We start from the raw sequence: 15,134 nt of genomic DNA on the forward strand, positions 1-15,134 counted from the left end.
CTACTGGCATTTAGAGGGTAGAGACGAGAGACTGTTGAGCATCCTACAGTGCACACGACAGTCCTCACGACCAAGAATTACCCACCTTCAATGGTCACCAGTACTGCTGTTGAGAAATCTTCCTTCAGGGCTAAAAGTCAATAGTCAAAAGCACCCAGGGAGTCCAGAAGCCTGGGTAGCTGTCGTGAGCCAGGCAGCTGTGGGCAAACCATGTAATCTCTCTGGTCATCTCAAAATGGGGGCGCCTCTGTGTGAAAATTGAGTATCCATTCTTGAATCTTGACTTGAGGCAACACAGGTTCATAGTGTAAGATGCCAAACTGAAGTGAATATCAACATGCAAGAACTTTAGAAGTTACATTTTTCATCAGGTACTTGTTAAGAAGAAAAATCTGTATCTAGAAAAACATCTACCTTAGGTTATGTAAAATTATGCTTTTATTGAGCAAGAAAGTCATAGCAAAAAGCTTTTGAAAATTTTGATTTGTTGACCCTAAATTGCACTGACAACATCTCTTTTCTGTTCAAATAAATATTTATTCCAATAAAAGGAGGCACTGTGATCTTGGGTATTTGCTGTTCATTTCTGCTGCACAGTGCCTTGGTTAATGTTTTGTGTGTTTACTTATCACACAGACCTTAGGAAGGTAACAAGTTGTTTTCCCATTGCGGCTAGTTTTGTATCTAAACTCTGAAAATGGCTTCTAACCAAGGAAGTCATAATAATGGAAAGTTGAATCTACACTTGTGTGAATAATAAAGAATTTTTTAAAAAGCTTGAGTCATCTCCATTTATTAAGTAAATATTTTTATGAAATAATTTAATAAATGACAGTATTCATTTAAAAAATATCTACAACAAAGTATTTTAATATGAATTAGCAAGGTCTTCAGAATGGGCCTCACAGATTCATTGCATGAATCTTTGGAAATTTGTGGTGTGTTTTCAGGTTAATCTTTTTTTTTTAATTAAGATTTTATTTATTTATTTGACACAGAGAGAGATCACAAGTAGGCAGAGACACAGGCAGAGAAAGAGGGGGATGCAGGCTCCCCACTGAGCAAAGAGCCTGATGTGGGGCTCCATCCCAGGCCCCTGAGATCATGAACTGAGCAGAAGGCAGTGGCTTAATCCACTGAGCCACCCAGGTACCCCAGTTAATCAGATTCTAAAAGGAGTATTTGATTCCCCAGTGGTACCAAAAAAAAAAAAAAAAAGAAAGAAAAAAGAAAATATAAGTGCACTGCCTTAAGAAAAAAAAAAAAACCTCATGTGGTTTAAAATATGTCACTCCTCCACCTCACCCCCTCCTCTGGGGAATGCAAATACCTTTGCATAGACAGTCAAGTTGAGGCCCCTGATTATTGCTGATTCTCGCATACTGCAAAATTTCCCACAAGAGTAATTTAAATGAAAAAACAAAAAAATCAAAAAGACCTTTGAATCTTCCCAAGGAAATGTATATATTCTGATGCACAAATCCCTCTACTGTGCTTGGTGGGCAGGAGAACCAAAGTTGTAACCTTTCTTGACTCCAAGAGCCTGAGTGTGGTAGGGGTGCGGCAGTGGTGTGCAGGGTGGAGAGTTAGCGCCCTCTGCTGATGGAGGAGATAGAACTGTCCAGGTGAAAAGTGAGACTTCTTTTTAGTTCTTTTTCCCTTATGATAGTCATCCTTCTTGTTAAAATGATTCAGCCTGGGGGAAATAAAAAATTATAAGGACTTACAAAGTTTTGCGTATGTACAAGTGTGAGCATATGTGTAGGAACGTGTGTGTGTTGTTCCATACATACCCTTTTACTGTAGGCACTAAACAGATGGTCCCTAAGGCTCGTTAGACTTTTATTTATTTTTTTTTTTTTTAAAGATTTTATTTATTTATTTGACAGAGATCACAAGTAGGCAGAGAGGCAGGCAGAGAGAGAGAGAGGGAAGCAGGCTTCCTGCGGAGCAGAGAGCCCGATGCGGGGCTCGATCCCAGGACCCCGAGATCATGACCCGAGCCGAAGGCAGCAGCCAAACCACTGAGCCACCCAGGCGCCCCTCGTTAGACTTTTAAAATGATGTGATTCTAAAAGTATTTAAGTAGTTTGTTAGAAGGATGTGTCAGGAAATAGAAATTTATGATTCATATGAGGAATAAATATTTTGATGCATGTGGCTAACAGTTTAACTGATCAATGCCCAAGAATTTTAATAAGGAATTACTATAATGTTTGGAACATTTATAGTGAAGAGGTACCGATCACCAGTCATAGGAGATGCAGACTTATGTTTGAGGAGAGACAATCAGCTAGAATTTAGGAGACCGGACTATTGATCATTAAACTTAATTTACTTTAAATAAGAGAAAACAATACATTCAAGAAATCTTATTTCTATTAAATGCAGACTTCTTTACACATACTAGTTTAAACATTTTAAAAGTTTTATTGAGGTAGAATTTCCATAACATATGTTATCCCATTGAGTTTTAGTAAACTTACAGGGTTGTATGACCATTACCACAGTCTACTTCTAGAACTTCTTCATCTCTCCACAAATTTCCCCCACCTATTTGTGGTCAATCCCCACTGCCAACCCTCTAGCCACAGATAACCACTGCTTTGATTTCTGTCTCTGTAAGTTTTCTTTTTCTTTTTCCAGAAATTTCATAAATAGATCACACAATATGTAGTCTTTGTATCTGGTTTCTTTTATTTGGCATAATGGTTTTGAGGTTCATCTGTGTTGACACATATACCCTTAGTGTGGTGCTTTTAATTGGTGGATAATATTTAATTATGTCTAGTATTTTATATCTTGACTATTCATTCACCAGCTGGTGAGCGTTTGGATTGTTTCTAGACTTTGGTTATCATAAATAATGCTACTAGGAACGTTTACATGCAAGTCTTTGTGTATATGTATGTTTTATTCCTTTTGGGTAGATTTCTAAGGATGGGAATTCATAAATTGTATGATAAGGTTATAGTTAACTTTACGAAAAGCTGCTGTACTGCTTTCTAATGTGGCCTTACTATTTTCATCTCCACCAACTATATATAACAGCTTCAGTTTCTCAAAATCCTTGCCAGTACTTGGTATTTTCTGTTTTTTTTTTTTCCAAAAATCATTATTATAGTCATCTTAGGTGATGTGTAATAGTACCTCGTTGTGGTTTTAATTTGCATTTCCTTAATGACTAATTATACTGAGCACCTTTTTATGTGTTTATTAGCTATTTGATGTCTTCTGGGAAGATTTTCTATTCAACTCTTTTGTGTGTCTGTAATTGAGTTGTCTTATTATAGAGTGTGGGGGTCCTGTATCTTTCTGGATGTAAGTCCTTTACCAGATACGTGACTTGCAATACTTATTTCAGTATGAGGCTTGTCTTTTCATTTTCTTAATAGTATCTTTTAAGGCACTAATATATTTCTTTTTTTTTTTTCTTAAGATTTTATTTCTTTGTCAGAGAGAGAGAGAGAGAGCACAAGTAGGGGGTAGGTCAGGTAGAGGGAGAAGCAAGCTCCCCGCTGAGCAAGGAGCTCCATGAGGGACTCGATCCCAAGATCCTGGGATCACGACCTGAGCCAAAGGCAGATAGATGCTCAACCTACTGAGCCACCCAGGCATCCTACAAATGTGTGTGTGTGTGTTTTTTTTTTAAATAAACTCCACTTATTATTATTTTTTTAATGGCTTGTGCTTTTTTTGTTGTATCTGAAAATTTGTTACATCCAAGAGTTCTTCCAAGGTCAAAAAGATTTTTTTCCTATTTTTTTTCTTGAGGCTTCATAATTTTAACTCTTACATTGAAATCTGTGATCCACTTTGAGATAATTTTAATGTACAGTTTGAGGTAAAAGCCAGACTTTGCAATTGTCCCAACACCATTTGTTGAAGAGTATCATGTTTCCATTGGATTGTGTTGGCATCTTACACATATTAATTTACATTACATGCTTTTATTAATCTCTTCCCCTGAAACCTTTTAAATAATTGACCTTATCTTAATTTCATAAATCAATTCACAGACTCGGATTTTAATTAATACACTCAAGTTCCCACAGCTAGTAGATGACAGAACCAGGATACCCAAGTACAAGATCTATCTTATTAAAATTCTGTCTCATGTTGCTTACTTCCATATTAAACCTTAAGCTCCTTGAGATTGCATATCACTTCATCTTATCTTGCCACTGTAATGTAGTCCGGTATTGCTTATTTGAAGGTCTTGTTATGAAACACTAAATTGACTTAAGTGATATTTGCTTGAAAATAGCAACATCATCATCTCACTAATGTTTTCTCTCATCTATTTTTATGCTTATCATTGACAAAACCAGACTTTCACTTCATTTTATTTATTTTTATTTTTTTTTTTAAGATTTTATTTATTTATTTGACAGACAGAGATCACAAGTAGGCAGAGAGGCAGGCAGGCAGGGGTGGGGGGGAGCAGGCTCCCTTCTGTGTGGAGAGCCTGATGCGGGGCTCAGTCCCAGGACCCTGAGATCATGACCTGAGCCAAAGGCAGAGGCTTTAACCCACTGAGCCACCCAGGCGCCCCCAGACTTTAATTTTAAAGGAAACGTTTCAAGGAAATAACTACTCACCTTCTATTAAAAGTCATTCATTCTGGGGATGGACATTGGGGAGGGTATGTGCTATGGTGAGGGCTGTGAATTGTATAAGACTGAAGAATCACAGATCTATACTCCTGAAACAAATAATACATTATATGTTAATAAAAAATATATATATGGCAGAATTTAATAGTAGCAAAAATAAGCATCTTTTAGATTTAAAGACTCAATGTTTTGATTTAATAAAATGAACATGACTTAAGTATTTAAAAAAAAGTCATTCATTCTGAATGAACATGAAATTCATTAGGAACTATGGTGACTCGAGAGTTTCTGTGCTCATATTTGACTATAAAGGAGTTTTGGGTAACATAAGGTGGGTCTCAGATAAAGACCTTCAGATAGTGATAGAAGTATCAGCTTGGAAGCCAGAAGGTCCTAGTCGTGACACTGCAGTCACTTATTAAGTGAGCTTGAGCAAGACCTTGGCTCTCTCTGTACCATAGTCTCCTCGCTGGTAAGAGTAGATGTGGACCTGGTTACCATTATGATTTGCCTCCCATGATATGCTTTTGTTCAGTGAATAACCATGATAACACCCTGTTCTACTAGTGACACATCAGTGGCTTCTCTTTTGTGCAGATTGCAGTGAGAATATGTTCCACTGTCACACAGGCAAGTGTCTCAATTCTAGCCTCGTGTGTGATGGATACGATGACTGCGGGGACCTGAGTGATGAGCAGAACTGTGGTAAGTAGCATTGTTCCCCTAAAGGTTTTCACTGAAACTTACAAAAATGTGTAATGCAGAATCCGTAGCTCATTGTTTGTTAATGTGGTTAGCAGAATAAATGACAAAATGGTTGGTTTCTTAATTTTTAGAAAGAGGAGGTTTTTTCAATTGCTAGTCTTAGTCATGTCTTACGTGTCAATGTCATATTTCTTACATAAAGTTGTAATAAGGAAATGCTTAAGAAGTAGGGTGGAAAGACGGGTAAGAATTGTTAATATGTTCATAAATTTTTCTCCTTGAGGATGTTCTGTTTCTTTTTTGGTTAGAGTCAGTGGCTCTAACCACATTTAGATTTTGAGCTCTTGAGCAAAACTTTGAGGACAGATAAATTGTCGTGTGGCTGATCCCCTTATTATATGCAAACAAGGACCCCTCCTTTAACTGATAGCCTAGCATGGCAGGGATGACTTCTGTAGAACTGACACCTAGGGTTAGGACAAGCACATTTATTTTATGTACACAATCTGATCTGATCTTGTAAAAAATGAACCTATCTACTAGTTACACGTTTATACCTATAAATAACATCTTCCTAATTCACCCCAGACCCTGGTAACTACCTTTCCACTCCTTGTTTTTACAAATTTGACTTTTGAAGATTCTACATATAAATGCTGTCACACAGTATTTATCTTTCTCTTTGACTTATCTCCCTTAGCATAAACACACACAGTGTTCTATGTCCATTATATCTTAATAAATAAAAGAACGGACCTGCTATTTAAAAAGCTGTGTTCAATTGTGAATGGCATTTCATGCATTAAAAGCAGCAACATTCCTTTTGTGTATTTACGTTTTTGACTTGTGGTTACCTTTAGAATTTTTAGGTCTTGTATTATTGAGTGACATGAACAGAAAGACAAGCTAAGATGAGGAGGAAAAATGATGTGAAATAATATTTAGTAATTAGAGAATATTGAAGTGGGTGTTGGGGAAGGGTCAGAGGAATGCTTCGGAGTGGCAAGTGTCAGAAATGGCCCCATACTGGGAAACTAGGTCGTTTCTAGAAGTCGCTGTCCAGCTGCTCCTCACTGTATCCATAAAAATACTGGAAGTTTGTATATGTACAAATCATCTCACAAGTCACTAGGTAGATACAGATTGCCTTCTGAGACTGAAAAATGGTGGAACAAAGAGTGAGAGGCAGTTCTCATAGTATACATCACAGGATTTATAGTTGGAAGAGGTCTTGTAAATTGATCTAATTCAGACAGACCCTCCTTTGACCAGTGAGATCACTGGAGAAAAGAGGGGGGAAATGTGGGGGCATGGGGTGGAGGGCTCGAGTGTAGCTTGGTGCTTGGACAGGTCAGTGGAGAGGGCCAGGGTATAGTTACTGTGTGAAGAAGAATGGTCTTACCACTCAACATATTTCCTCTGAAGATAGTAGGGGTGCGATCTAAAGGTGCCTATGTCCTATGCCCTGGTAAGAATTACAGCTTTCCCTTAGACCAGTCTCTGCCCCAACTACCCATTGTGAGCAGGCTGAGAGCATTGTGCTGGTTCTTCTGGTTTCTGCACAGGCTTCCCATCTATTGGGTCTTTCTTTTCTCTGCAGTCCATCTTCCATATACCTTACTTGATTGGTACACTATGCCTTCTCAGATCCATGATCGCTCCGTGACTCTGTCAGTGACAGTGGCACTGCTCACGGATACTCATGATAGTTCTCCAGTGTTGAATCTGTCATCCGTGAATCCACAGATATCTTTTATTTATTTTTACTTTTTTTTTTTAAGATTTTTATTTATTTATTTGACAGAGAAAGAGATCACAAGTAGGCAGAGAGATGGGCACAGAGAGAGAGAGGGAAGCAGGCTCCCCACTGAGCAGAGAGCCCAATGCAGGACTTGATCCCAGGACCCTGAGATCATGATCTGAGCCGAAGGCAGAGGCTTAACCCACTGAACCACCCAGGCATCCCTATTTTTACTTTTTTAATTTAGATTCCGTTAACCAACATGTAGTACATCATTAGTTTCCGATGTAAGTGTTCAGTGATTCATCAGTTGCCCTCCTTGATGCGCATCGCCCAGTCACCCTGTCCTCTCACCCACCGCCCCTCCAGTGGCCCTCAGTTTGTTTCCTATAGCTAAGAGTTTCTCATGGTTTTGCTCCCTCTCAGATGACTTCCCTTTCATCTCCCACCGCTTCCCCCTGTGATCCTCTGCACTATTTCTTATATTCCATGTATGAGTGGAACCATATAATTTGTCTTTCTCTGATTGACCTGTTTCTCTCAGTTCCATTCACATGATGTAAATGGTAAGTATTCATCCTTTCTGATGGCTGAGTAATATCTCACTGTGTATATACCCCATATCTTCTTTTTTTTATTTAATTTCTTTTCAGTGTAACAGAATTCACTGTTCATGCACCACACCCAGTGCTGCATGCAATACGTCCCCTCCATAATACGCACCACGAGGCTGACCCAACTTCCCCCCCGCCCCGCCCCTTCAGAACCCTCAGATTGTTTTTCCGAGTCCATAGTTTCTCATGATTCTTCTCCCCTTCCAGTTTCCCCCAACTCCCGTCTCCTCTCCATCTCCCCATGTCCTCCGTGTTGTTCCTTAGGCTCCACAAATAAGTGAAACCGTATGATAATTGACTCTCTCTGCTTGACTTATTTCACTCAGCATAATCTCCTCCAGTCCTGTCCATGTTGATACAAAAGTTGGGTATTCATCCTTTCTGATTACACCACATCTTCTTTATCCATTCATCTATCGATGAACTCTTTCCAAGTTTGGCTAGTCACACATATCTTTTGAAGGGTTATTTATATCAAGGCTATTCCATGTCTCATGGTAAAGAATCCTATAGATCCTGCTCTCTGTGAGGAGAAACATCACTTAATTCCCTTTTTTCTCCAGGAATGTATAGTTTGGGGAGGAGGTTAAATCCAGGATAAAAAGAATCATGTAAAAAATTTTTTACCCAGCAGTTTTTTCCAATATGAGTGTATCTTAAGGTAGTTTGGCAGAAAGCCCATGCTTAGGGTCAGGAGAGAGGACTGGAGATAATCTGCCTTCCCAGTTTACCATAAAGAGTTAGGTTACAATTCTTAGAAGCGTGGTAGGGTTGTCACAGATTCATCAAATCAGCTATCTACATTGTTAAACTTATATCACAATTCTGTTTATTTTAACCAACATAAAAATCAAACGTTTTTCATAGGGAAAGAAAACAACAACTAAACAAAATAAAAAAAAAGACAGGAACAAACTGTGGGTCCTGAGAAAGCTGGTCTTACCCCGTAGAGATGGTGGCCAGTGGGTCACATGCCTGTGTAGAAGTGGCATGGCTGTTTCAGATCCATCCTGGAAAAAGGGTTGAGGGTATCGGATCTCCAGCTGGAGCTGTGAGTCATGCCGTTCTAAATGTTTGTCATGCTGGTTCTCCACATCACCACAAGTTTCTCTTGTCTCCAGATTGCAGTCCCACAAGGGAGCACCGCTGTGGAGATGGGCGCTGCATTGCAATAGAGTGGGTGTGTGACGGTGACCATGACTGTGTGGATAAGTCTGACGAAGTCAACTGCTGTGAGTGCCCTGATGGTTTCTATTTGCTTATCTTTTCATCACTGCCTCGTTAGACAAATACAATATCTGGCATTCAAACGGAAGATGGTCATACTTTGGCTCTAGTCTATAAAGATAATAATTAAGTGGTGTGATGAGGAATGCCATGTATCTGGCTTCCACATGTCTCTCCCCACAACTCCAAGCTTATTTGGCTGCTCTGGCCAAGCAGGTGTCTGTTTTTCCCCATCACTGGCCACACACCTTCTGGATCCGTGACTTTGTCCAGTGAGGTGTTCTTCCCAAAGATCGGGAGACTTTTTTCCTGCAAAATATATATGAGCAGTTAGGTTTCCTTGCAGGAGCCCTGAAACATGTTCTCGGGCCCCATTTGTCAGAAAACATGGAGAGAATTGCCAGAAAGAAGAAAGCCTTTGTGGCTCATGGAGTTACTCAGAGTGCACAACAGTAATTATAACTTTACGGGCTGTCGTGTTTCTGGGTGAGTAAACAGCCCTGAATCTTGAAGTTAGATGTTAAAAGAGAGCAATATTGACCTCAAGGAGTTAATATGATGTATTTTATGCATATTCACACTAATTTAAGTTTTTATTCCATCTTTTGCTATCTAATAAGAGTCAACAAAGTTGATACATACGAGACTGAATATGTGACTTGCCTATAATTTGAGGCAAAAATTGAAATGTGGGTTGCATGGTTTTTATTTTGACATAGGAAAAGTCATGTAAATTTATTAGCAAATGCAATGCCCAACTCTCCCCGTCCTGAATTGAGTTGGAACTGGAAATATCACTTGAGTCCTTGTTGGTGGACATAGTGGGACAGAGTGGGCTGTGTCTTGAGGGATCATGGGAAAGCAAGGCTGTGGTACTCGAGTATGACGATTCTGGTGTTGAGCCTTAGTGCAAGCATAAGGAGCTTTAATATTAGACAGCAACAGGGAAGGCTGGGGCCACAAGATACATGGGTTTCTGATGCTCCAAAGGACAATAGGGATAAAACTGAGTCAACCTTCAGGAATGGAAGGTGAGTGGCCATTAGACCATCCCATTCAAATGTCAGATGCCGTAAGCAAGCTTTGAAATAAGGTGTTTATTGCATGCAGGGTACTATGCAAGTGCTTTTGCATATGTCATTTTATTGGCCTCTTAGATAGGGTTGGAATAAAATGAAATGTTTGGGCTTAGAGTCAGACAAGCTTGCCTTCACATTCTGGCACCGCTTTTCACAGCCTTGTGACTTTGAGACAGATGCTAAACTCTTTAGACTTTAATTTCCTTATTCTAAACCAGGTTGATAATATCAATTTTGCAAGTCTGTTACGAGGATTTGAGATTAGATCCGTACCACTCCCAGCACAGTTATTACCGGATAACAAGCCTTTAATAAAATTACAGCTTTTCTATGCACAGTAAATCTACAGATCATTAACATCATTAACACAATTTCTTACTGTGCCCTTATCAAGAAAAAGTGAATTTTTAGGAAGTGTCATTTAATAAGGCGGGGGGGAGCCCAGAAAGAATACTTGCCATTCCAGAAACAGTTGGACTGAAACACATCGATGGCACAGTGCTTCACTTACGCAGACCACACAGATACTTAGAACACTTCCTTTCTTGGTGATGCCACACAAGCGGGCACCGTCTATACCCAGAGGCCAAGAAGGACGAGGCGGTGCACTGACCACTGTTCTGGCTTTCCACAGCCTGTCACAGCCAGGGTCTGGCCGAGTGCCGGAGCGGACAGTGTATCCCCAGCACCTTCCAGTGCGACGGGGACGAGGACTGCAGGGACGGCACGGACGAGGAGAACTGCAGCCAGAGTAAGTGTGCGCGCCTACCCCATGCATTAAGTGTGCGCGCCTACCCCGTGCATAAGTGTGCGTGCCTACCCCGTGTGTTCCTTCCTGCCGCCTTTCCTGGGGAACCAAGCAGAGCCTTGGCGGTGATCTCATGTTCACGTGGGATTCCCCTATACATCCTTCCAGATTGCCTGGTGCGGAGCTCCTCACAGTGCTGGCCCACCCAAAAAGCCTTTCTTGTGAATAGAATTCTGGAGCATCGTACGTGAACAGTCATTCCCCAGGGTAGATGATGGGGGCTGAACGCTTACACAGAGTGGGAGATTCGGTTAAGGGTTATGGGGAAGGTCAACACGATGATAAAGGAAAAGCTGAATACACAGCATTCCATTAAGTTAGATTAGGTTCCAGTTAGGAGGAATTGGCTTCTGGAAATTAAATGAGAAAACTTTTAAAATAACTGTGTTCAGAGAAGCGCTTCCTTTTTCTTTTTTTTTTTTTTCTTCTTCTTTTGCCTGGCAGTGTCATTTTTACTTGTTTTTTTAAACTATTTTATTTATTTATTTGAGAGAGATTGAGAGAGAGAGAGCATGAGAGGTGTGAGGTTTAGAGGGAGAAGCAGACTCCCCACTGAGCAAGGAGCCCGATGCGGGGCTCGATCCCAGAACCCTGAGATTGTGACCTGAGCCATAGGTAGAGGCTTAATTGACTGAGACACCCAGATGCCCCAGTGCCATTTTATTTTTTTATTTCAAGTTTTTATTTAAGTTCCAGTTAGTTAACATATAGTGTAGTATTGGTTTCAGGAGTAGAGTTTAGTGATTCATCACAAAGAAGCAGTTTCATGTCTCACATGACAGAACCATGTACTTTGTTACACTTGGGAAGGGTCGCTGATGTCATCTGTGAAAATCAAAAAGAAAACGTAAATCAAATAAGTTGTTTTTTCAAATGTTTATGTCTCTCAGAGAAGAAAGATCCTCACTGATTGTTTGAAGCTTCACTTTGTGTCAAAGCATTTCTCAGCACAGGCTGGTAGGAATACCCCTTGACTGACAGATCACTATGTTTGTTTATATGTGACCTAGCCCCTCACCAGCATAGCCTAGTCATTAAGAAGGTGGCTGTTGGGGCCCAGCTCCCTGGGTTCAGGCACCAGCTCTGCTCCCTGGTTCACTTTAGGCTGGTCCCTGAGCTCTGTTGGGTCTTGGGTTCAGTGCCTGCAAACTTAGAGTCACAGAGCTGACTTGTGGGGAACACTCTAGAAATGGGAGCTCTTATTACGTGGCTCTTGTGTTCAAACATGTCTTGGGCTGGGCATATCACAAATCGGCCAATGAGATTGGTCACCTGTGGCTCTAGTAGTTTTGTCTTAATAAACACTGATCATTAAAATTGCTTTAGGGAAAAAGCATTCCAGTCCTAAAGAGAGACACTTTTAGTCACAGATTTAATACCTATAGCATCTGATAAAGAGTGCTTTGTTTTACCAGTTTTAAAATTCAGAAGCAGATTCTTTTCTAGCCATGAGTTATTATGTGCCTATCAGCCAAGCACCTCCCTTTGGATTAAATTGTTCTTTCTTTCTACATAATTCATCTCTGTTTGAAATAATCTTGGATTCTTCCCTATGCAATGGCGAGATTTATAAAGTATTTCCTTACATATGTAAGATGCAAGAAGGTCATGTGATGAAATGGAACAAAAGTCAGATTTTATCATCTTTATATTACTTAATCAAATGCATTTAACTTAATAAATGAATGTCATGGCGCTCATAGGTGGTTAACCACGGGGGAATTTGTGGCAAGTGAAACTCCTTATGGAGGTTGCAGGCTCCTGGGCAAGACTGGCATGATGGAAATTACTGTGCAAGTCATTGTCTCACCATGGAGTGACGTAGGCCATGAGGGAAGATTCAGGGAGCTCCGTGCCATATATGAGATGCATGGTCTTGTACAAGGCATCAGGAAAGGTTCCCTGAGGAAGAGATGTTGGCACAAAAATCTGAAGAATGAGTGGAGTTGACTTAATAAAGGAAAGTGGGACTGGAAGAAAAGCATTTCAGGCACAGGGAACTGCTTGGTCAAAGGTCCGAGGGAGGAAAGGAGCAAGACATCCGGAAGGTACCGGGAGAAGGCCACTATGATTCAATTCAGGAGTGAAGGGGAAGAGGGTACTGCTTCAGAATATTGCCACCAGTAAGCCCAGGCTGGCTCTGCTGGAGAGGTTGGGGAGGGAAATAAGAGCCACCCAAGACTTTGGGCCCAGTCCAAGATTCAGGCCATTACAGCCCTCAGGCTCTGCTCTCAGCCTTCCCTTCTAGCCTCCCTGAGGCTACAGTGAGGCCAACCTATGCTCTCCACTCCAGCCTTTGCGTATTCTGTGTCTGCTTGGGAAACCCATTCTACCTTCTTATGCCAACTTAACCCAGCTGCCTTAAGAACTCCTTCTTCAAGAAGCTCTCCCTGTGCTGTCCTAGTCTGCTTCTGTTGCCTTACATATGCCTTCAGTGGCACAATGATCACACAGCATGGTAAGGTTCTCTGGCCATGGCCATCCCCCGAGTTAGAATATAAGCCATTTCACTGCTTTCATCTTTTAATGCTTCATTGTACAGCTGGTCACAGAAGCTTGTCACACAGCAGACACTCAGTATCTGCTGAAATAATGCATGCATGGCGTCTTATTAAAATTATTTAAGAGATACAAGGTGGTGGGTATTAGGGAGGGCACTTACTGCATGGAGCACTGGGTGTGGTACAAAAACAATGAATACTGTTACGCTGAAAAGAAATTTAAAAAATTAATAGAAATAAATACTTCCAAATTTAAAAAAAAGAGAGAGAGAGATGAAACTCATGGAATTGACCCTGGCTTACCTTGCAACGATGGTTTGACTCTGATGTTATTTAAAAAAAACAAAAAAGACCACGAGTGGCATCTCATTTCTTCGAGGTTATAATATATACTGTTGCACATTAATGGGAAGAGTCCAGTGTAATAAACATTGTCTTAGAATTATAGATGAGAACAATTATATGTATATGCATACTGTTAATTATTCTTAAAAATGTCTTGCAAGATTATTTAGATTCCCGGTGACATATCTGAAAGTAATTGGCTTTAATGGGCAAGAGCTAAAAAGAGAATGGGCAGTAATTTATTACCTTTGCCATTTCACCGACAAATGACCAGGAAATCAATGGGAAAAGCAGTTTCCTCTCTACATACCTTAAGGAAAAGCCATTAGGCTGACACTACTGCTCTTATTCATTTGGAAACAAGAAACCCAATTCTCAGGTCATCACAGCTAGGCCAGTGATACTTTCTAAGCACATACAGAAAATACAGATTGCAGCTGCCCAAGACTTGCGCCATGACAAACTATCCTCACTGTACTGGCGTCGATGCCCTATTTATTTTTAGGGAAAGCATTTTCCTTATGAGGAAGACTAGAGTTGGGTGCAAATGAGTCCTTAAAATAATATGGTTTGGTGTTCAAGATTCCAGATCATTATGCTGGCCTTTCTCTCCAATCACTTACTTTTTTTTTTTGTAATCCAGTTTATTCATCCAAGTAAACATAAAACACTTCCCCTCACCCCCCATGAAAAGCAACAAGAGCCCCTTTTGTAGGATAGCTTGCCTCTTATTTCTTTGTTCTTACAGAATCCTTTTGGAATAACTGTATTTAGTTGCCAGGAAAATTAATCCAGAAAGTTACATATTTAACATGTGTTCACTATTTTTGGAGAAATTGGAAGGGAATTAAAGTTATGTCATTCCTCAGCTCCACAAGACGTCCTTGATGCTTTCAATCCTAGTGTGAGGAATTTACAGACGATGAAACAAGTGTGCCTTTCCCCCCTCTGTAGGTCAGGCTCCATGTCAAGAAGGCGACCAAAGATGCCTCTACACTTCCTGCCTTGATTCATGTGGTGGCAGCTCCCTCTGTGACCCGAACAACTGTAGTAAGTACAGCAGCTGACAAGGGCCATCACCATGTCGGGATATGCATTTTGCCTTTTTCTTTGGAATTGACAGGAAAAAATTGAAGTCTGGAATCCTTCCAAATATGTGTGTGTGTGTGTGTGTGTGTGTGTGCACTTGTGCACGTGCATATATATACACACACATACATATACACACACATATATACATATATATTTCTTTTTTCTTTTTTAAAGGTTGCATGTGGTAGCAGAAAAGAAACAAAATGGTCTTAATTGACTTAAATCAGAAACAAATGTGTCACTATGAATGGCCTATAAATCCCAAATTGCCTGATAGCATGACCATTACTTTCCCTTCAACATCAGCTCGTCTGTGTTACTTTCTTGGCTCGGCCTGCAGGCAGATGCTCTCTTCCTTCCCTCTTAAAGCAGAGCTTCAAAAATGGAAACTTCATCCAAGAAGCAA

General features: G+C 40.4%; 1 protein-coding gene across 4 annotated transcripts in view; it reads left to right on the forward strand.

Moving 5' to 3' along the window:
- The window catches only part of CORIN (corin, serine peptidase), a 246,408-nt gene that overhangs the window by 159,571 nt on the left and 71,703 nt on the right, over positions 1 to 15,134 (forward strand). For all 4 annotated transcript variants that reach the window (XM_082728362.1, XM_082728363.1, XM_082728364.1 and 1 more), the window contains 4 exons: positions 5,214 to 5,321; positions 8,798 to 8,908; positions 10,617 to 10,733; positions 14,591 to 14,686. In XM_082728362.1, the coding sequence (XP_082584488.1) occupies positions 5,214 to 5,321; positions 8,798 to 8,908; positions 10,617 to 10,733; positions 14,591 to 14,686 (432 nt within the window). The remainder of the gene's footprint in view (positions 1 to 5,213; positions 5,322 to 8,797; positions 8,909 to 10,616; positions 10,734 to 14,590; positions 14,687 to 15,134) is intronic.

Source organism: Mustela nivalis, assembly GCF_964662115.1.
Source record: "Mustela nivalis genome assembly, chromosome: 4".
NCBI classification, from domain to species: domain Eukaryota; kingdom Metazoa; phylum Chordata; class Mammalia; order Carnivora; family Mustelidae; genus Mustela; species Mustela nivalis.